Raw genomic sequence first — 24,101 nt, forward strand, 5'->3', positions numbered from 1 at the left:
AAAAAAGAATAAATAAAATAAGTAAAGGCGGTAAGTGTCTTCCCCGATAAGCCTGTGCGGACTGCATAGTCTAATCTGGGACGACACTTCACACACATGCATGAAACCCCCTTTTCACCGAGTATGGCTCATTTTTAAAGCCTTGGTCATCGCCCTGGAACGGCCAATACATAGAAATGGGGGTTATGACCGGCTGATGGCTAGCCAAACTCAAACTACAGAAATAATCACAATGTATAGGACAAATAAAATCAAGATTCATCATCATGAGAGTAGTCATTATTAATAACCGCTAGTCGTTTATTTATAGCAGTTGACCAATTGCACATGCAATACATGACAATATATACAACACTTTATAAACAAAACACTTACAGTCTATATTAAAATTTAGGTTGTAGGGTTGTAATTAACGCTGATTAAGAAATAAACGAGAATAATAATTTAGTTAAGTTATCTGAAAAATTATTGCAGATCGTGTTGATCTGTTTATACAGATTTACATAAATGTTAAGTCCAATCAACGACCACGAACAAGCGTGTCAGCGTCGGCTAACATTGTTCGACTTATTAACATCTTGATGTTTGAGTGTCATAGTAGTCCATATAAACGGACTGCCAGAGCCTTTGATAATTTTTGCTATGGCGGCTCTGTCAGTCCATATGCACCCCTTCATAACGTGGGCGCAGAGAATCCGATCGCTTCACTAAACAGACTTCGTTCGAAACAAATTGAGGAAAATAGTGAATAAACTTCATAAACATATTAAATTTACCTGAATGGCAACCTACGGATGTTATCCTTTGCATGCACCCTATAAAAACACGACGATGTTTCAGCACACTTTTCTCGCTGACATTTTTATATTTAAATTTAAAACAGTGTATTCTGTATCGAATACCACATTGTTATCGACTTTATAGGCTCCAACACATAACCCGACGTGCAAAATATTGGTGTACTGCGACCTAACCAATATTGGGTCAATTTTCCAATATGGCGTACGAAAGCAAAATTAAGTCAATAAAAAGCAATTATTTATTGCTTTAATGGTACCATTTGTATGAGTTTGTGGTTAAGACAGGTAAACTTTGATCAGTTTCAGTTTCAGTGTTCCTTAACCCATGCATCGTTGATTAAATTTTGCACCCATGGGCAAGAGACGGCGCATTGCAACTCTCAGCTAACCATTGGGTTATAAAGCTGAGAGTTGAAATATTGCAACTAAGTGTCATAGCAGTAAATAAAAAAAGAATACATAATTTATTATAAAGATGTTATTCTGCCTTTTGATTGTTAGCGGTAGTATTAACGCATGAAAGAAACTCATATTTCTGACATGAGTTTTGTGAACGTGTTATATCTGTATATAGTCTCTTTTTATCTTATCGATGTCTTAAACATACACATTGGATTTTCACTAAACATTATGGGAAAATCATTTACATATAGGGAAAATAATAGAGGTCAACGAATGGATCATTGTAAAACATCGGGTGTACAATGCTTGTGCTTGAGTTTATCATGTATGCCTTATAGGCCGCGTATTTAAATGTATTGTGAATTTGTGTTGTATTTGATTATGTCTTTATGTTTTATATGTGAGTATTTATGTTAGGTGTAATATTGTTTACAAATAAATGGATGTGTTGTGAAATGTAAATATATGAGTACATGTATAATATTATACCGTTTATTGAGTTTAAATGTATTTAATTAATGAACAGAACAGCACAAAAAAACTGTTGTTTAAACATCGAAGAAAGGTGTCAATCAAAGGCGCTAAAGTTTCTCTGTATTATTCACACCTATATATTACCATTGTGACGAACACTCTACCCGTTTTCTACAGTAAATTCAGTGGGACGAAACTGCAGTATTACGAAACTTCCGTAAACCAACTGCCGAACTGGAATATAGCAAATAATCAAGAATTAGGTCAACATCGTCAATCAATCGGGTGTTTGAATTAAATTGCAACCGAAAAACATAATGGCAGCCAGAGCTCTGGACTGTACATTGACAATCCGAAGAACTAGATATAATATGCGCTTTGTGAAATCTTTAATTAATTATTCTTTTCATCTTGAAATGAAAAAATCTTCAGCAATCGTCGATTCTTTCTTGGGTTTGATACGCAATACACAACCGCAGTACACCGGCATAAATTAAATGTGAGGAAATACAGTTCCATAACAATTTTTTTTTATTCAATATAATACATACAATGTATACATGTATATGATCATACAACATAGTGATTGTACAAAGCAATAAAGTTCAGACATGTTATACAATATATGCTAATATATATTTTTTCTAAAGAGAAAAAAAAGAACAACAGAAGAATAGTTATGAAAAATGATGAGTTGTATAAAGTCGGAAGAAAGCATACTGGCTGGACTTGTGTGTTTTTTGTATATTCACAATGATCATATAAGATTGAAAAAAATATACACAAATATTTTAGAAAGATAAACTAACATTAGAGTGAAATGTATATATAAGTGGACAAACATTATGAGAATTTAATCCGATTCAATTTTTGCTCAAAGATTTGTAATGTGTCATTACTGAGGGCTATTTCTTTCTCAATCTGGATTTTTAGTTTAAGACTATGGACAAAACAATTAAAATTTGGTACTTGTTTTTTGTACTTCATGTTAAAGATAAAATATTTCATCAATATAAGAATACAATTCACAATATTATTACAGTCTATTGATTTCAATGAATAAATTCCGAAACTTACATTTAAGAAAGATAGTTTAACGTTTAGTTGCTGTTGTTCAAGAAAAGATACTAATTGATTCCAAATAGGCTGGATGTGTTTGCACTCCCAAAAAAGATGTTCTATAGTTTCGATGTTTTCACCGCAGAAGTCACACAGATTTGAGTTAGATAATTTGCATTTAAAGAGATATTTATTTGTAGCTATAATTCTATGGATGTATTTATATTGAAAATTTCTCAGTGTGCTTTCAATAGTTGCTTTATATGGCATGGTAAATATGTGTTTCCAATTAAGTTCATGTTCTCCGAAAAGGACTTGCCATTTATTTTGGGTTTTGGAGTTTTCTGTAGGGTTTTTAATTTGTAGTGTGTACAATATTTTATTAGGTTTGTTTTTTCTTCCAAGTATGTTTTCTACGAATGTTGTTTGAGTACATGGTGTATTATTTGTATTGATTTAAGATTTAATATATATGGGTATGCTTTTGATTAGTGTGTAGTACTTCAGAAAATTATTTGAAGGTATTCCGTATATGTAGCATATATCACCAAAAGAGTAGAAATCCTTAATTCTGTAGTCATATAATTGGTCGACAAATTTAATGCTTCGTTCAAACCAATCTTTATAGAAAAACGTCTTATTGTTTAAAGTTATGTCTTTATTGTTCCATAAAATAATTTTACTGTTGGTTTGGGTTTCTAGGTTATGAGTGACATCACTCCATGCTAATAGAACATCAGACAGAAATATGTTTTCGTTTGCAATTTCATGTAAGATAGTATTGCTTATGTTGCATTCAAAGAGTAAGGAGTCACCATATTTTTTTAGGATTTTCTGGTAGAATAATTTCCATTTACTTGTATTGGTATTATCTAGGTATCTTTTAACCCAGCTGCATTTGATTGCATTCAAGAATGAGTCAATGTTCGTTAATTTGATACCTCCATTTTCTACAGATTGAATTAACTGAGTTCGTTTTATTTTATCAGGCTTACCGTCCCATATGAAATTAAATATTGCTGATTTTATATCGTTAATAACATCATTTGGTGGATTTGGGAGAACTGTTAATACATAAATTAATTTAGGAAGTGCAAACGTTTTCAATACTGTGTTTTTTTCCGATAAGTGTAAGTTTACGGTGATGCCATGATTTTAAGCAGTTTTTAAAATTCTGTAATTTAGGTGGTATGTTTTTAAGAACTATATCCTTTTCATTATTTGTGAAAGTAATTCCTAACGTTGTGGCTTCCTCGGATGTCCAATTAAATTTCATTTCTTTTTTATATAGGACATTACTTTGTTTTGATTTACCTACTCGTAGCACAGTACATTTACTTTTGTTTAGTTTAAGACCAGATGTCATTCCGTAAAGGGTTAGTGACTCTATAAGGTTATGGAAAGAATCGTAATTGTCCTTTAAAAAATAAGTCGCATCGTCAGCAAATAGGGACTATTTGATATCTTCATCAGGTTCTAGTGATATGCCTTTTATGTGTGTATTTGATTGGATGTGATGTGATAGATACTCGATGCAAATAATAAATAGCGATGATGAGGGTGGACATCCTTGTCGAACCCCTCGTTCGATGTTAAAACTGTTTGAAAAGAAGCCATTGTTAATCATTATACTGTTAATATCGGTATAGAATAGTTTGACCCATTGAATGAGACTTTCACCAAAGTTCATATTTTCTAAGCAAGAGAACATAAATGAATGATCAAGCGAATCGAATGCCTTTTCAAAGTCTGCAAAGAATATTAGACCAGGATTGTTTGAATTGTTGAAATAGTTTATGCATTCTTGGATAAGACGAACGTTTTCACCAATGTAACGTCCTTTTATGAAACCAGATTGAGATTTTGAAATGATTGATGGTAATATTTTTTTATTCTGTTTGCTATACTTTTAGTTGCAATTTTATAATCATTGTTTAGTAAACTAATCGGGCGCCAGTTTGATAAGGACTCTAAGTTTTTTTCCAGGTTTTGGAATAAGTGATATTATACCTTGTTTTTGTAGCGTAGTTAAGTTTTCGTTGTTAAATGAATAGGTAAGTGAATTAATTAGATAGGTTTTTATATCATTCCAGAATATTTTATAAAATTCGATTGTGATGCCATCAGATCCTGGGCTTTTGTTATTTTGCATTTCTTTTAGGGCTAATCCACATTCATATTCATTAAGCAATCCGTCGCACAGTTCTTTTTCCTCTTGGTTTAAAGCGTGATGTGTATTTTTAAAAAGGGTGTTATTTTCAACATTTTTTCGTTTATAGAGGGTTTCGAAAAATAAACGTTGTTCTTCTAGTATTTGAGTTATGTTTGTTATATCTTTGCCATTGACTACTAATTTGTGAACAGTTATTTGTTCACTTCTACGTTTTTCAATGTTTGCGAAGTATTTTGTATTTCTTTCATTGTGTTCAACATGCTGTGCACGCGCTCTTAGTATTATTCCATTGAGATGTGTATGATAGATTCCATCTAATATTTGATTTTTTAATGTTATTTCATTTTCAATGTCGGTGGTATCATTTGTGTTGGTTTGATGCAATTGTTTTTCAAGTGTTTCAATGGTTTTGATGGTTTCAGTTTCAAGTTTGTATGTTTCTTTTTGTTTAAATGATGTGTATCTAATTGTTGTGTTACGTATATTTCCTTTAATTACTTCCCATAAGGTGTTTGGGTTTGCATCTTTATTATTTTGAACTGTATTCAATATTTCCTGTTTTATTTGTGTTTGATATTGTGTATCCAATAAGATGCTGTTGTTAATTTTAAAGTATCCTGGGCCTCTTTCAGGTTGTATTTTGTGCAGTTTAAATTCAACTAGAGAGTGGTCAGTCATAAATCCTGGTTTTATGTTACATGTTTCAATAAAAGTGACTCTGATATTAAAAAATAGTCTAATCTACAAAATATTGTTGGTTTTGTGCTTGAGTGCCAGGTGTATTTGCTTTCGTTGGGATTAACTGTGCGCCATATGTCTATCATATTGTAGTTTTCAAGTATGTTATTTAAAATGTTTCTATTTTTAGGATGAGTATAAAGGTTTCCCTTTCTTTGATCTAATAATGGGTTAAGAACAGTATTGAAATCACCACCGACTATAATGTTTTTATCTTGATTATTAATTATAAAGGATTGTAATGTTTCGTAAAATGTCGGATCATCTATGTTAGGGCCGTAAATGTTGATTAATATTAATTGTGTTTCGTGTATTTTGATATCTATACTTGCTTGTCTGCCAATTATTATTTCATTAAAGTTATCGACTGTGATCCCTATATTATTTTTTATCAGAAAGGCAATGCCTTGTTTATTAGTATGTTGTCCACTAAGATAGATGTCTCCGTCCCATTCATCTTTTAAGGTTTGTGCTAAAGTATGTGTTAAGTGACTTTCCTGTAATAGGCATATACTATTATTTTTTTCGTCTAACCATTTGAAAATTTTTATGCGTTTGTCTTTATTGTTTAGCCCTTTAACATTTAGAGTACATAATTTAATCATTTAAAAAAGTGGTGGGTGATATAAATGATAATTTGTGTGTGTTTGTCCAGTAAGTTTCTATTTTAAAATATGTCCAGTTAGATTCTACTATAAGACATAAGATGTCTACATATGCAAACAAAAATAGAAAACAAAAATTATGGATACAAACAGATAAATTTTCCATAGAAAAAGAAGAAATGAAAAAGAATAACAATAATGAGAAAAAACAACAACAATAAAACGACAAGTCCCCAATAGAGACACAAAAAAGCGTACTTCCGTTGGCTGGAAAATACACAAACTGATAGACGAATAGTGATCTGAGAAGCAAAAAGTACACATATAAAACGTTAGATTGTATGGTAACGTATAATAATAATAATATAATAATAATAATAATAACTTCTTGATCGTGTGTGGAGGGTGGTTCGGTGCGTGTGTGTTTGTGTGTGCGGGTGTGTGCGCGCGTGTTGCGTGCGCGTTTTATGCGCGTGTGTTGTGCATGCACGTGTAAATGAGTGTGCGCACGGGTTTGTGTGTGTGTGTGTGTGTGTGTGTGTGTGTGTGTGTGTGTGTGTGTATGCGCGTGTGTGTGAATGTGTATGCGCGTGTGTGCTTGTTTGTGTACAGTTGTGGGTTCCTGAGCCAGTGTGCGTGTGTGTGCGCGAGCGCGCGTGTGTGTGTGCATGTATGCGTGTGTGTGCGTACTTGTGTGTGTGCGCGCGAGCGAGCGCACGCGTATGTGTGTGTGTGTGTGCTAGTTGTGTAAAAAAATCGTGGATGTGCGGGTGTGTGCGCGAGTGCGTGTGTATGCGTGCACGCATGCGTGTGTGCGCGCGAGAACGCGCGCGTATGTGTATGTGTGCGTGTGTTGGTTGTGTAAAAAGAAAAAAGGACGCGTGTGTGCGGATGCGCATGTGTCTGCGGTTGAGTGCGCGCGTGTGTTTTGTGTGTTTGTATGCGTGTGTGCGCACTTGTGTGTGCGCAAGCGAGCGCGCGCGTATGTGTATGTGTGCTAGTTGTGTAAAAACACGCGGTTGTGCGGGTGTGTGCGCTAGTGCGTGTGTTTGTGTGTGTACGTATGCATGTGTGCGCGTATGCGGATGCGCGTGTGTCTGCGGTTGAGTGCGCGCGTGTGTTTTGTGTGTTTGTATACGTTTGAGTGTATGTGTGTATACATGCATGTGTTTCAAACTTCTCGCTGTATTATTATTTTTCACTGTGAGTACATGTATCTCGTAAGACACGTTATAATAATAAATAAGCTTATGTTACAATAACGACTATAGCAAGACTATTGCAATGACAAAAAAGTTATCCTGATACAAACATTTGTTGTGTTATTATTTGTTAAGAGGTTCATGATAGTTAAAAAGAATCTATGCAACTATTGTATTTGAAATCATCTATTGAATATATCTGTATATCCTCATTTATTGTTAAACACAATTAATGCAATCAGTACACGTTTTAGTAATATGTTATCTAGGAGACGTTAAGCACATTTCAAAATTACACGAAATGTGTTGAGATCAAGAGACATATACACGAGTACATTCTTATGTCCGTCGCATTGTCGATCTAACAATGTACGAAAACGAAAAACTAATTAGATCGAGTGACGGACATTCATACGTTTTTGATTGATAAGGAAAAGTTTTTAAGCATTTTGTACCTTTGGAATGTTACTCTTGTATTCTCGCTTTGCCTGTATCTGGCCTACAGTTAATCTAGTTCCGAAAAAAAATGAACTAGACTTACCACCAGATGTGTTTATACTATTGTAACAAAAATTATGAGCGTCTTACTCTCTATAAATATTGTAAATTGTATTAACAAAAAAGATTACAAAAATATGTTGTCCTGTTTGGAAAGAGGTTAATTGACAACATAAGTGAAGTGGATTTGTAGAGTATATACAATATATACCTTACATATGTTAATACAGATATGGATAAATATCTTAAATCACAGTTCATGAGAGGCATAGAAAGCGCACTTCAGTATAATGGAAATACACAAACTACTTCAAATAGTGATTGAGAAAACAAACCGTATATATATATAACACCGTTGATTGTATGGTAACTTATAATAATAATAATATGACAATACAAATTGTGTGGGGGATGATTCGGAGCGTGTGTGTATGTGTGTTTGTGCGTGCGGGTGTGTGTGCGTGTGTTCCGCGCGTGTGTAATGCGCGTGTGTTGTGCTTGTTCGTGTCAAGGAGTGTGCGCGCGGATTCAAGTATGTGTGTGTATGCGCGTGTGTGTGAATGTGTGTCCGTGTGCGTGGTTCGTGCGCGCGTGTGTGTATGTGTGCTTGTTTGTGTATGGTTTGTGTTTGTGCGAGCGCGCGTTCGTACGTGTGCGCGAGCTCGCGTGCGGGATTGTGCGTGCTCGTATGCGTGTGTGCATGTGTGTGTGCTGGTTGTGTACATGCGTGTGTGTGAGCGTGGGAAATATTTTAAATTTTATTAACAAGAGGATTACAAAAATCTGTTGCCCGGCTTAGAAAGATGTTAATTGACAACATACGTGAAGTTAAATTGTATAGCAAAATACAATATACTGACTACACACACTTGTATGTGTAGCATATATTTTTTTGTATTTTTGTAATACATATATTCTAAGCCCCATACGCTTCATATATAAATATAGATCAATGTTCTTAAGTGCGTAATTATAACAATGTAGGTGTTATATGTCTAGGATAAAAAATAAGTAAACATGCTAAAATGTACAAAACGATAATCCTCAACACAGGAAATGCGTAAATATGTACAGCTAAATTGACAAAATAATTATCCTCAACACAGAATGGTTGTTTTACTCTTAACTTGATTGACTTGAACGTGGAAGTTCTGTTATTTAACATGAGTAGGTGTCTGGATAGTTGTCTATGAGCTATATAAACAAATATAATCAAAGAAGGTGCAGATCTACCGGGGAGAAATGCACACAAAATACATTAAATCCATATACTGTTATATGCATTTTTAAAATAATAAGAACGCAGTTCTTTTAATAAAAAAATCTGCTTCTGAAAATAATAAACTATGAGAAAACACAGTAATAAGTGATATGCATTTGTAAATTAATACGAACGCAGTTCTTTTAATAAAAAAATCTGCTTCTGAAAAAAGCAAACTATGAGAAACACAGTGATAAGTGATGAAATTAAATATATTGTACAGTTGCTTTCTATACAAATACAATATACAACTTTACTTGACGTTTTGGTCCGGAAGTATGTTACCAAGGCATATCTGTATATATTTTTAAATAATATTGTTTGTTGACTTATGCTACTATTTTGTGTCTTTTACCTCAGTTTATTATAATAAGTTATGTATAAAGTGTTGTGCTCTTTTACCTAAGTTTACTACGATAGGATATGCATACAATTTTGTGTTGTTCTTATACCTAAGTTTATTACAATTGGTTATGTATAAATAAACATATATGTATTTTTGTCGATTTTTAATGAGATGTAGATTTATATCTCAGTCTTATTTGAGCACCATCGCTGTTACATTTTCTGTGTTGATGACGGGACGTTTCTGTCGCTTGATGACACCTTCCTGGCGTACGAGGTGTTGTCCTTTCCTGGCCACGGCTTACTAAGCCAAGTCTGATATTGGTTAGATTTTATTTGCTCAGGTCGGTCACTGCCTCTAAATCTAGCAAACAACTTCCCTTCGTAGGACCATGCTCTGTCTATAAGCGTAGGCTCTTTCAGGCGTTGCGACGCAAGAACCTCGGCATTTTTTTTTGGTAAGATCTTCATTGATGAAAATCCCTGTGCCCTTTAGTAATTTCGCTCTTTTCATGATGTCTATTTTTGTCTGGCGTCTCACAAATTTAACAATTACTGGTCTGTTTTTATTGTGAATGTATTTGCCGAGCCTATGTGCCACATCAATGTCTCTATATTCTATACGTATTCCCAATTTTTGATTTATCAGATTAGCCGATTGTTCAGCAACGGCATTTGAAGTTTGGTTTTCGGTGTCATTCAGAAGGCCAGTAATTCGGACGCTGTTTCGTCGACCGTACTGTTCCAGGTCGTTAAGACTGGCCTCATGCGCTTTCTCTGAGGATTGTTCTTTTTGTTTTAACAAGTCAATTTCAAGATTTTTTTCCTCGATTTGTTGTTTGAGCGACTCGACCTCTTTTGCTTGTTCGAACATATTCCCTTCGATTGAGCCCAGAAGTTTCTCTTTAAGTTCTTCGAGCGTTTCCCCTTATGATATTTTTTATGATTAAGCTGTCATCTTTTGTGAGTACATTTGACAATTTTGAGCTGATCTCTTTTAAGCGCTTTTCGATCGATGATTGCGATTGATCTGCTGGCATTTCCGTTTCTTTACTTGTCATGAAATCAGTCAGGCTTTTCTGGTTTGATATAGCTTTGTCGGTCTTTGTCTTTTTATTATGTCTCTTATTTTGCTTTGATGCTACGGGTGTTTCAAAAACTGATGGTTCTAAACGGCTATCGTCTGTTAAAGCACTTTCACTTGCTGTTGATGAATGGGGTCTTTTATTCATTGTTTGTAGTCATAACCGCGTGATTTTACTTTTACTTTAATCACTACAATCACGATAAAAGAAAAACAATGCTCTGGCTCGGTCACCCTCGACTGATCTTCTGTCGTAGTGTACCGTATTGTACCTATTGTCTGAATTTCAATTGCTTGTCACACTGTTGTTTGGTAGGTAATTCGACAATTAGACTGTTCAGTCATGCGTGACGAACTAACTGTAAACTGGTAGGTAGGTACTAAACCAGTTTTCCAATCTAAATTTTGTTTAATAAATTCGATACCCCACCTGCTGCATTATACCGGTAGAGGAAAAAGTGTCAAACAAACTACTAATGTCTTTATGATGTTTTTTTTATGATTATGATGCCACTTGTAGCGATTAATAGTAATTACACGTTTAATTTACATATCAGTAACATAAATATTGCAATAGACAAACACTAGTATAAATTATTACTATTTTTTTTTACATAAGACGTTGACGAGTATTACTACGCTGTTTACAAATTTAGTGGGTCTCACTAAACACTGCACAGTTTCGGGGTCTCTCTAAAACGCATACGGGAAACGCAGACAATTTACATTATAACGGTTGGTAACTTTGAAAAATGCATACGATATGAACAAAGAAGGACCATGCAGACGGTGATTGGTGTCCGTTATTATGGTGTTTATTATTGTTTCGTTGTTTTAATTTTAATGTTTGATGTTTAAAATAAATAATTGATTCTTAAATATCGATGTTTTGCTGAAAACGTGGCTCGGAAAGAGATTTCGACCCAGATCGGAATTAGCGTAATGTAACCTCCAACCTTATCTTGATCGTCGTTTTTACGTTTGGGTAACGCATGCGCAATTAATTTCCTTCTATATTACATATAAAATAGTTGATGTTGGATATCAATTTTTACCATGATCAAGCAATGACCCACTATATCATCATACATCATTAGAAAGATAAATGCATAATCTTTTGAAAAAAATGGATGTCATTGAATTCTATACGTTGTAACTGAAAATATTCACCTTAGAATAGGCAAATCGGTTTGACAGCTGTGCAGGCGACCATTTTGTGCTTAAATAGTATGACCTACTTTCAAAGCCGGGAACCATCAACAGAAAAAGTAGAGCACAAAAATGGCTTTTTTTTCTTATTGCTTACAAATATACCTTCAAATAAATACCAAAAACAACCATTTGCATTCTATTTTACAAATCATAGGCAGCATTCACTGAACAATGTGTGCTATATATCAAATTGACTGCATGTAACCCTGTAAACAGGAGTTCCGGTTTGGGGTTATGTGACCTATGCGTTTTAGTGATCGCCCCTTTACGGCATGTAAACTTCAGCTTCTTTTGATTTTAAAGACGTGTGATTAATGCTATAATGCTTCGTAAACTAAGAAAAAACATGTTATAAATTCCAAATTATTCTCACCAAATAGAAGTCCGCATCCCCTTCAGTGATCAGTGTTACATGCTTTAATACAAGAACGCGGTTGTGTTGCCAATGTTCTGTGTAAAGTGCTCAGATCAGCCAATGCAGCCAATAAAGTGTATTCATTTGTATATAGCCGCGGGAAGTTTTATTTGATTTCTATTGAACGCTAACAAAGGTCACGTAAAGTGAAAAGCTGGCTTAGACAGATACGCCGAAAAAGTAAGTCCATGTGGTAGAACAGAGTGATTAACCAAATCAAATGCTTCTTCAAAATCAACAGTGTTCTTAAAATAACTATTAATTGAACCATTAATGAACATGTCAATTAATGCAGTTTGGCTTATGAAATATGTCGTTTAATTAAAAAAATCTATGTTAAAAAAGGTCAGTCTTCTGTGGAAATATTAGAAATGGTTTATCAAAGTCTGTCTAAACGACATGTGTATTTGTATTATGCTTATAAGTAAAGCAACTAGCGTCTATTGACGTAATGTAATTCAAAACTTTATACCTATGTTTGTATTAATTTGAATTTTTATTAAAAATGAAATGTCATGCGAATTCCAATATTAAACCACATGGCTCATGTTTTAGTTTAATTAAATGTTCTGCAATATATATGATTTCTACCCTTGCGCAAAATATATGTAATATTGAGGATGATATGTGATTCCACATAAACAACTTTTGTCATATTTTATGAGGCAGGAGTTAAAGCCGTTTAAATATCATACCGCATATTATCAACGAGATCGTCAGCGGCAATCGACCTTACGGATTATATACAAAACTAGGACAACATGACTCGGTCGAGGTCACCTTTGTGGACTCTGATGTATTGAGAACGCTCGTCCTTCTTGTTATTCGTGAACAGATGATTTTAATTAAACAAAAAATGACCAGGCAATAAAGAAAACGGCGACATTTGTTGGAAGAAAAAACGCCCGAAAGGATGCATCCTATATAGACGTTTGAAGAGCTTTAAATTAGTCCTTTATGGTCACGTATCTAGGCAATTTATGTGACCCACTGTATAGCTGCGTTGTGTATTTGTTTTATTAGAAAACTCAGGTAAACGGTTGTGTGCAACAACTAATCTCAACGTATGCCTATATGTGCACTTGATAGTATGTGTATTGGGTCATTATAGATTGTCAGACTCACTATTCGAGGACCATAATCTGATAGTGTTTTTTTAACAGTGCTATTTTTGTTAGAAGAAAAATAGGGTTAAGAATTGTATGATTGTATGGAACAAGTATGTATTTCTGAATCTACTACAATTCAATACTATTATGCAAGTATAACATGCCACTTCTCTTCATGATTATTGCATAAAGTAACGGACCACTGTTAATAGATTTGACAAGTGTTCAAGTCGATTTAAGCAACAATTTGTTATATTCAGGTGTAACATTACATGCTTGTTTGTAACTAATACTGATAACTTCAAATATCTAATTACATGTATGTTAGGTTACTGACACGAATTGTTCGATCAATATGAAGAAGAGTCATGACGGCGCGATAAACATGCGTTTGTCCGACTGAAAAAGCAGGTTTGTATTGGTGCTAATGAATATAAGAGTATCTATTACGTAATGTAAACTATTTTGCACAAGTTTCCATCAAATAAACGATTACGTTTGAAATGAAATATATATCGAATAATCCAAAGTCGTTAATTTGAAAATTTAATTGACAACATTTAACATTACATCGGGGTAGTGTCGGAACGCTAGGTGTATTTGAAATGTAAAGCATTGCCAACGCCATTTTACAAAGAACAGATACAGCTGTGAACATCGTTTTTATTATAGGTGCTTACCGCTAACAATGTATTAAATCATACATTAGAATTGCGTTTTCAAACATGTGTACGTATATTCTACAGCGTCAAACACAAGCAATGGGCCGGACCGACACAAAGCTCTCAGAAGGTTTACACACGGTAATATACAAACAGTAAGTCGGTATCATCTTTGTCACATATGTGCAGTCAGTTAACGTTAAGTCTTTAAAGAATATTTCTTCAACATTTTCTAGCTAACGTTCATGTACGTATTTGTCTCGCATACATCGTACGGAACCAGTATGGAACTATTTAACATTGAAGGACCGCAAATCTTAGTGAAACATTAAACGGATCTATGTGATGCTCGTTGTCACAATAAACTACTCGAAAGGTTACGTACTGCCGATATTACGTAGGTATAGGCTTACTTGCCACATTTTGTGGAAATTGGTTATTTGTTAGAACGTTGTGTTAACGACTGTAGAGATACCGCAACTAAACATCGACGCCCTTAAACGATGAAATAAAATATAAAGTAATAAATCAAAAAAGGAATAACATATTGTATTCAATTAAGTAGCTTTTGATAGTGGGATGCAATCATCGTAGTAAATCGTCAAAAGCATAGTATCGTTGTGTAAATGGTGGGGTTGCGATCGATTCATGACCATTATGATAACAAATGGCAACATTAAATAATAAAGGCAACGAAATTCCTTGGTTTATATTGTCAGTCAATATTACCTCAATCGTGCGTTATTTATCGAACTTAAGTTGTCCGTCAACGACTGTTGTAGAAACACACCACGCAAGGCTCGCGATCCTGCTACAATGTAAAAAGCAAATTCAAAGGTACGTTACATATATTTGTACATACTTAAGTGTTATTTTAAATTGAATAAACCTCTGTTTTCTTAAGGATTTTCATTAATTGCTTAAAGTAAACTAAGCAAATTTGCGTCCAAAATTAATTTAAAGTAAAATTATACGAACAAGAGGTCAAAGTATGGCCCTGGGGTGCGAGTCTCTTTGTTGATCAGGTCAGCAAAAGCCTGGAATTATAAGGGGATTAGCATTTCTTGGACATTTGCGTCTCATTTCATCAAACCTATATTTTTATCATCCTAAATGTGTGTAAAAGTTATTCATATTAATAAAGAATGTTCGATAATTTCAATGGTTATTTTGGCATTGAACCAAATTTGCAAAAAAAAGATATTTAAGTATTTAAAGCTATGCAAAAAATATATATGTGTTATCAGTTTTTCAGGCATAACTGTGTTAATGTCAGTGTGCGTATTAAGAAATCATTATCTATGCACACATTTGATAAAAATTATTTGAAAACAATAGAAAAAGCTTTAAACAGGAACCCTGTACATCCCCATTATGGTTAATAATGATAATATTAACCGTATAAACCTTATTTTATTTACATTTGAAATGTTTTTACTACCCTGATTTTCCAGTAAGTGTGTTTGGCAGGGGAAACATTCCTCAATACTAAAACACGTTTACTAATTTTTGCATATGTGTTTGTGTGCATGTATCCATGCATGCATGTCTGCCTGCCTTGCTTCGTGTATGCCTGCAACGAATATTGGTGTATGGTACATTGTAGCTCGCTTAGCCCGGACTTTCGGTAGTTCGTTTTATCATCCGTACACATAACATACCCGCAATATAGACGTACAAACACAACATATCAACACACTTGGCACGAAAGCTGGTAAAAATACCTTTAAGAATATGTGAAATAAACTAATAATACAGTTGGTATTACCCTTAAAGATATTTTCAGTATAATATACATTTATAAACTAAATAAAGGATTAACGTTCTTCTCCGAAGCATACGGGCGCCTAACAGATTCACAAGCCGGTTTTATAAAAGGCTATTCACCGATTGATAACGCAATTGTTCTTTACTAAATAATATATATATATATTTATAGAAAAGGTAAAACGTTAAGTGTTTATTTTGTTGATTTTAAAAAAGCCAGTTGAATACGTCGAAAGGGTTTATAATTTGAATTCAACATTGTTTTGTCTATTTATAAATGATTTATATGAATATCTTTAAAAAAAACTAGCACATAAGGGGTATATAAATAACGCCATTTGATCTTGAAATATTTATGTTGCTATTCGCTGACGATATTGCAATATCATCTGATACTATTTCTGGACTACACAAACAATTAAGCTATTTACACGAACTTTGCATTGAATATTAACAAGAAGTAAACGTTAAAAACATGCCGATGATAATTATAATATATTAACGGTTCAATTATGTAGGCGTATATTTCTCATCAACTTTGTCAATGTTTAACATGTCAGAAAATATGGCCTTTAAAGCAAATGCGTTATTGTATCGCTGATATCTTTTTTTGGACGAATATATGCCATTGCAATATAACTGTTATTTCAAGCTTAATGATGCCAAGGTTATGCTTATTTTATCATATGGTTCAGAGCTTTGGGGTCTAAAATCGTTTGATGTTGTCTAACATGTTCATGTATATGTTTGCAAGAGTTTCATGTTATTATTAACATTATATACATGGAATATGGCTGTACTTGACGATTGTGGGTGATCTTAGCATCCTTTTAATTCGAAAATGTAGAAATGCTTGTGTCCGCTACAAAACATCACCCCACGCTATGGCATCGCGTGATGAAAACATTATACGAAATATTGCCATGTATATTTTATTATGCCTTCGAAAAAACGTAAAGTTTTGTTAACTGAAACACTTTTTTTGCTGTACCAATATTGAGTTATATGTGTTCGTATTGGTTTTATAACTATATGGATTTTGTATGTGTGTATGTATATGCAAGAGCCGGTGGCCATATAGCAAATAAACTATACTGTCTTGTTGTCTTATTAGCAGTTCCACCGTCAAAGTATATTCCTATGTATGAAAGCCTACATTCCGTGAATTGCATCCATCTAGTTTAAGCTGTAGTGCTTTTATGTTGTTTTGACCCGAACGGTAACGCATATCGAGTGTGTGATGTATTCCACCAGCCAACAGGGCGATTGGAATGCGATGTCAGACAATAATCTAGTGCGATACAACTCAACAGACTACCATATTCTTTTTATATTCCAGGTATATATACAAACTAACGATACACAATGGAACAATATTCCTTAAAAACAACGATTTAACGCACATGGATACCTCGTATCATGTACTTGTGTTTTGTACATGTCTAATTTATCACACGTTTTCCCTAATATCTGGACGTTACCGACATTGACAATACATAACACACAAAACCAGTTCGTTTTTTCCAGACGTTTGATAAGGACACGGATTCCACCCCGTTAAATACGAACTTCTGATCTCATCTTCTGTATTTGATAAGCAACACACACCAGGAATTTCAAGATGATTATCTAAAGGTATACAAATAAATATTATAGTATATTCAAACAATAAAATGCCAGAGACCTCATCTTGTTGAAAATTTATTAAGATTTTATAGATGCCATGTATTGTACTAGACATCTAACTCCATACTGAATGTATTACAACTGCTAATTACAAGAATAGATGTTTGACCATAAATCACTGGTGATAAAACCGTGTTGTGAATGAAAGAAACATTTCCGGTTGCCACTCGATTGAGAAACATTCATATTTCAGCCACGTTAACACCCTCTTTATTGTGCTATGTTGCCACTGAACTTGATATGTCTAATACTTCGCAATCAATCATCTGAACATTATGAATCGGCCGATATCGTAAAGTGATCTCTGACAACCGTCAATGAAGTAAGAATTCCAAAAGTTGGTGCTAAAAATGGCAATTTATGGAAGATCGCTTTTGAACAATTTAAGTAATCACCAGAAATATATATATACCGAGAATATGTAAACATAAAGTACTTTTTATAACAGTGAAAATTTATACTCTAAAAATGATTAACTTAACTGGTGTGAAACTGTGGTAAACACGATAAAAGGTGTTTAATTGTCTTCATACTACAACACGGCCGTTAATCACACGCGCCACCTCTTTGTTTAGATGCATTTATACATGAGCCAATGTAACTTCCGAGGTGGCGCTCAGGCCGTGATGTTTTGAAAGTTCATGGATAATTTTACAGGGCGATTAGTTTTATATGTTTTTCAACATATTTCGCATTATTTTTAAAATTTGACAATGTATTGCAATTCAGCGAAGAGTGATTCATCCAAAAATGTACAGAAACATACATTCTCAACCCATTTAAAAACGTTAGAACCTTTATAAGTTGTGGTATGGTGGAGTTTTAAAAAGCATTTCAATGAGCTTGTCCTGTGTGACGAGAACATTTCCATCCAATTAAATCGCTAACGGCATCAAACGATTGCGTACAACAAACATTAGATGCTGCATGCACAAACATATTTGCTTCTTGCTGACGTATAAGGCAATTTTGCATTTTTCCAAAAGAGATGGAGCCAATGCTTAAGAGATGGCGCTAATGATAGAAGGTGGCACCAATGCAGGATGTATCAATTAACAGTCGTATCGCAATAACATTATCACATACATTTGATAGATAAGGTGATTTGGTATATTTCATTTCTTTTTCAACGTACCTACACAGGCTCACATTTTACAGAACATAAACACAATCTATAATAAAAATAAGATGTAGTTTTTTAATATATAAGTGATCAGCTCAATTAAGAAGTTACCAACATGAATAAAATATAGTGTACGATATATACAAAAAATTAATACTAAAAAAAACAATAACTTAATATGCAACAAATCAAAATAATTCATTGACAGCAATATTTGTATACAGTATGTTAATTCACGAAATAGATATAAGATAATACTTCTTCTTGAAATGATGATTTGTGGCCCTTAATCCAAAAAATGTTTAATTTACTAAAAGTCCAAGGTCAAGGAATCTTAATTAGGCTCATTTATGTTGGTTTTCCCACAATCAACTCCAAAAAAATGAAGATTCGTTTTATTTTACCGTTAATTTTCTTGTATAATACCTCTTAAATGTTCTTATCTTACACAGACGAACGTTTTAATCCATCAAGACATTAAACATAGAAGGATAATTGCCAAAATGCGCCTCTCATCCCATAAATTGTTAATTAAAACGGGCAGACATAGTAATATTGACAGGAACGAAAGAATATGCCCCATGTGTAGCTGTAATGATATCGAAGATAAGTACCATTTCATACTAATATGTCCGCAATACCTAGAAGAAAGAATCAAATATATTCCAAAATTCTATTACAAGCGACCAAGTATGTTTAAATTTATTTAACTCCTAAATAGTAATAAGAAAACGACATTTAGAAAGTTAGCAATCTATTGTTTAAGGTTTTTAAAAAAGAAAACAATTTGTTTATTATCACATGATTTGTTAAGAAGTACTATAGCTTATACAAACAATTGAGTGTACTATGCTCGTTACATGTTGCTATTAACCATGTATGTAACATGTAACTTTGTTGTTGTTGTTGTTGTATTCCATGTCACATTATAACTTGTAATAAGAGCACTCTTACTCTCCAGTGATAAGTGAATTATACATTGATGTATGTAATTTGAACATTTTTATTATTTATATCCAGCACGCATGTCTGTATTTTTTTTTATGTATTTGTATATGACGATAAGCTTGTTATGCTTAAGTCAAAATGAATATTCTGTTCTGTTTTGTTCTGTATTATTAGAAAACTACTTTTTCTTATTAAAAACGCACACGACTCAAATGTGCTGAAGTAGTCAACTTACAAAAAAATAATGTAAGTCCTGAAAACATACTAGAAACAATAACATAACATATTTCACTTTAAAATAGCTATAAATGTGCATTGGTGTCACCTTCTAATCTGAGCGCCACCTCCTTCTTTCTTTTTGAAAAATGCAAATATGTCTATAAGATCGGCTTGAAGCCGATGTTTTTGTGTACGCATTAACTTGTACAGGTTCAAAGCAATCGTTTTATGTAATGGGCGATTTAATTGGCTGGGAATTTGCACGTCACACAGGCAAAATACATCGATTTGCTTTTACGAATTCTGCCATGCCACAACTTATAAAGGTTCTCACGTTTCCAAATGGGTTGTGATAGTATGTTTTTATACAATTTTAGATGTAATTATACTCGCTGAATCGCAATACATTTGCCTATTTTTTGTTTAAAATATGCGAACTGTGTTGAAAAACATATTAAACCTAATCACCCTGTCAAATTCTCCGTTAAATTCAAAACATCCGGGCCTGAGCGCCACCTCGGAAGTAGCATTGTCCCATTTATAAATGCATCTCAAAAAGAGGTGGCGCGCGTGATTAACGGCCGTGCATTATTGTGTGAAATACGGAGCTCATGCGGGGGATTGAACACACGACATCTTAAGTGTTAGTCTTACACTTTAAACGGCTAGGCCAACAGCAAGGCTGTAGGGAGTGACCTTAAATCAATACATTAGTCGGCTCATTGAAATGAAAAGGTAAAAATCTTCTATTTATTTGAAAGAACATACGTTAATGGACCGGTGAATGCTTTCATAACTTAAATAGGATAAAATCACAGAAAATTTAAGGCCATTTAAACAATATTTAGCGCAAATATAACAACGTCATTTTGAATGAGTTTTGTCATTATAAAGCTTTTTATGAAGCTTTCCGATTTAGCACTAAACGTCTCAGAATACGCCACAAATATAAACATATTTAGACAATAACACACGGCAGAGCTGGGCCGGACGTCTATAATCGGCCCGCTGCTGACATATATGCCCGTGTGTTATCGTTTATATTACATATATTGCTATTTGATCCTTCATTAAAATTTAAAATGACAAATACACAATCCGAAATACGTTTTGGATTCGTTCAAGGCTTAAAGAATATTAAACTTGTTAATAAAAACCCTTCACATGAATCCGAATTTTGTCCTTAAATTCCAGATGGTCAAGTTAAAACTGGTGTGTTTCGTCACATACTCGTATGAGCAGTCATATTGTCCGCCAATAGACCTCGAGTGTCTTTGTAACGGACATGGTACACACATAGTTACGTGATTTAAATAAATAAAATCGTACACTGTGGAATGTGAAATTGAGCAACTTAGGCATAGGTAAATTGCATACTTTATAATATATCGTGTAAGTACCTATTATCGAACAGAACCTGATATCGGACGGTTTGTTTTGGTTCTATATGCGCATGCGCAAAAGTGCGCATGACGTCACATCCATAAACAAATGGTCATTTATGAAGTCCGTGACCTACTTGTCCACTAAGCTTGCAACAAATGCGCCGAAAACAGGTAAAAGAAATGCATTTATTGTTATTTACACGGTTTTATGTATTTTTTGCTATTACTTTTTGAATGCATTTATCAAAACGTGCATTTACACACCAAAAAGCGTATTTCAATTTGCAATTTTGGTTGCAGCAGACGTAGATTTTTTCGTCGAGTCCGGGTCACGTGACAGTCATGTGATAGTCATGTGACTTTGTTTTATTATCGCTCTTAGAGCTACAGCACAGTTCCGAAAAAATATTCCAGCTTTTCTTTCTTGACAATTGATCATCATAAAGTTAAGTTTGTTTTTCTTTTTTTTCAGTCTAATCCTAAGAAGATAATTAAACACAGAGGTCTTTACTCACCAACAGCTCTTCACAATGCATACCTTAAAGTAAAAGACAGTGGCTTGCCAGTAAGAACTGTTGCAAAACAGTATGGTGTTCCTCATACTACACTATGGGACCGTGTGAAAGGGGTTATTGACCCTGAATGCCTCAAACCCGGACCAGCTCCACTCTTCTCTCAGGAAGAAGAGGTCAAACTAGTTGACCATGTCAAGACAATGGCTGCCCTTGGGTATGGTTATACCATCAGTGAAGTTGTAGCAAGTGCTACAAACTATGCAGTGTTCCTTGGTAAAAGGCCAAATGATAAACCTTTGTCTGTGAAATGGTTTAAGGGTTTCCAGCAGCGATGGCCTGAGTTGCGAGTTGTTCGTCCGAGGGCACTGTCCAACTACAGAGCTGAAGCCACATCAGAGGCCAATGTTCATGAATATTTCAACAATTTGATGAGCGTTGTTGAAAAACATGACCTCCACAACAAACCTGAGTGTGTCTATAACATTGACGAAAAAGGTATCCAAACAGAGCATACCCCACCATTCATAATAAGTGGCACATTGAAGGCACCAGCAGTTACTTCGTCAAGGTCCTGCGTTACAACAATAATTGGATGTGGAAACGCATTAGGCACACAGCTTCCACCATTCTTTGTTTTCAAAGGGAAACGCCTGAATGCAGATCTGTTACAAGGGTCTACACAAGGGTCATCAGGGTGTATGTCTGACAGTGGCTGGTCAAATTCAGCTGTGTTTTTACACTACATGGACACCCATTTCCTCAGATATGTGCAAAGAGTGGACAAGTCACAGCCTATCCTTGTTCTGCTTGATGGTCATAAAAGCCACATAAATGTTCCAGTGCTGGATTGGGCAAAGAAGAATAACATTATTCTATTCATCTTACCGGCCCACACAAGCCATGTCCTTCAACCCCTTGATGTGGGTTGTTTTGGACCCCTTCAAAAAATCTACAACTCCATGTGTCACAGATTTATCAGAGAAAATCCCTCTACAAAAATAACAAGGTACAATGTTGCTCCTCTTGGATCTGCTGCATACGTAGCAGCATTGTCTGTGGAAAATCTTCGATCTGCCTTCAAGAAATCAGGTGTTTTTCCTTTTGACGAGTCAGCTGTTAGCAAGGAGCATTTTACCACTTCGCTACCATATGTTGCTGAACCATCTGTTCCTGAAATCAACAAAAACATGCATGAAAGAAATCCTGATGTTTTCTTCTATGAAGCAGAAGTTGTCATTAACAAAAAGAAAGAATTCAACAATGCAAAGAAAAAGAATAACATTCTTGAATTTACATCTGGCAAAGAAATAACAGATCCGATAATTGAACAGAAACTCAGGGAAAGAGCTGAAACAACAAATGAACAGAAAAACAAGCAACAAACTGAACAATCCAACAAACATTCGAAGCTTATGCCCACAAAAGAAACAGCTTCACAAACAAGGAACAAACAACTGAAAAAAAACAATCAACAAAACAACACACTTACCCAGAGCCTGGACCCTCCCATCTAAACACTGATGTTGAATCCTCTGAAGATGAAGATGATGATGAAACTTGTTGTGTATGCAGCCTCTTTCAGCCAAAAGAACTTGCTAACTGCGTATCATTGATATTTGTAAAGTGGGCCAAGTGTGACTTTGATAACTGTAGCCACTGGGTGCACTTGCAGTTTTGCACAGCCACAAATGTTGTTAGGAGAAATGACCCGTTCTATTGTCCTTGCCACAATATTGCAGAGGAATAGACTTGTGTTTTTGTGTTCAAAGCTACATGCTTTTCTAATTTTGTTAATTTTCATGTTTCAAAAAAAAAAGTTCAGTTTCATGTTTGTTTATATTCACTGGAGTAGTATTTATGAACTGTTCGGTAATAGGTCATGTTTACATCGGCCGCCATTTTGTTTTGTCTGCTAGAGGTGACAATAAACAAGGAATCATTGTTATGAATTCTTGACGGATATTTGCTTGAAAATTTTACAGATAAGTTATTTAATGATTGAACTGTTAGTTATTTGTTAAAACAAATTGTTTTTGTTATTTTAAGTGTTTGCAAATTTAACTTAATTTCTTAGGTGTTCGATAACTGGTTCGTCCACCATAAATTATAAAAAAGGTCAACCAACTTGCTAGGTATTTTAAAAAATTGAACAGAATTTAGCTATGTCAACGAGGAAACATTGATTCAATATAATACTTATTGTTTTATTAGACAATCCTATATAAAACAAGTTATTTTTACTGACAATAATTTTGGAAATATCACAAACATATGCCGTAATCGTATAAAAATAAGCCGTCATGTTGAACAGCAACATTTACATTGTGTCCTATCAACTACACGTGCATCATGCAACTTGACCATTTCACGCTTCACTAGATTTTTTTCCGTTGCTCGCATGCGCAGACACATTACACGA

At 34.2% G+C, this 24,101-nt stretch overlaps 1 protein-coding gene across 2 annotated transcripts; it reads left to right on the plus strand.

Moving 5' to 3' along the window:
- Positions 1-13,733: 13,733 nt before the first annotated feature.
- On the plus strand, positions 13,734-23,507 carry LOC127879017 (uncharacterized). 2 transcript variants are annotated; one of them, XM_052425604.1, is made up of 3 exons: positions 13,734-13,788; positions 14,124-14,180; positions 21,640-23,507. In XM_052425604.1, the coding sequence occupies exons 2-3, from the start codon at positions 14,139-14,141 to the stop codon at positions 23,194-23,196; spliced, it is 1,599 nt and encodes a 532-aa protein (XP_052281564.1). In that variant the 5' UTR covers positions 13,734-13,788; positions 14,124-14,138; the 3' UTR covers positions 23,197-23,507. The 2 variants fall into 2 exon arrangements, with proteins under 2 accessions (XP_052281564.1, XP_052281565.1); XM_052425605.1 differs by lacking the exons at positions 13,734-13,788; positions 14,124-14,180 and adding an exon at positions 20,916-21,338.
- The last annotated feature ends 594 nt before the right edge of the window (positions 23,508-24,101 follow it).

Source organism: Dreissena polymorpha, chromosome 4, assembly GCF_020536995.1.
Source record: "Dreissena polymorpha isolate Duluth1 chromosome 4, UMN_Dpol_1.0, whole genome shotgun sequence".
NCBI lineage: Eukaryota > Metazoa > Mollusca > Bivalvia > Myida > Dreissenidae > Dreissena > Dreissena polymorpha.

Bases quoted from the DNA above. Each gene is read 5' to 3' on its own strand.
- LOC127879017 (XM_052425604.1), top strand. From the start codon at position 14,139: ATGGGCCGGACCGACACAAAGCTCTCAGAAGGTTTACACACG. The intron at 14,181-21,639 runs GTAATATACAAA...CTTTTTTTTCAG, and splicing joins TCTCAGAAGGTTTACACACG to TCTAATCCTAAGAAGATAAT.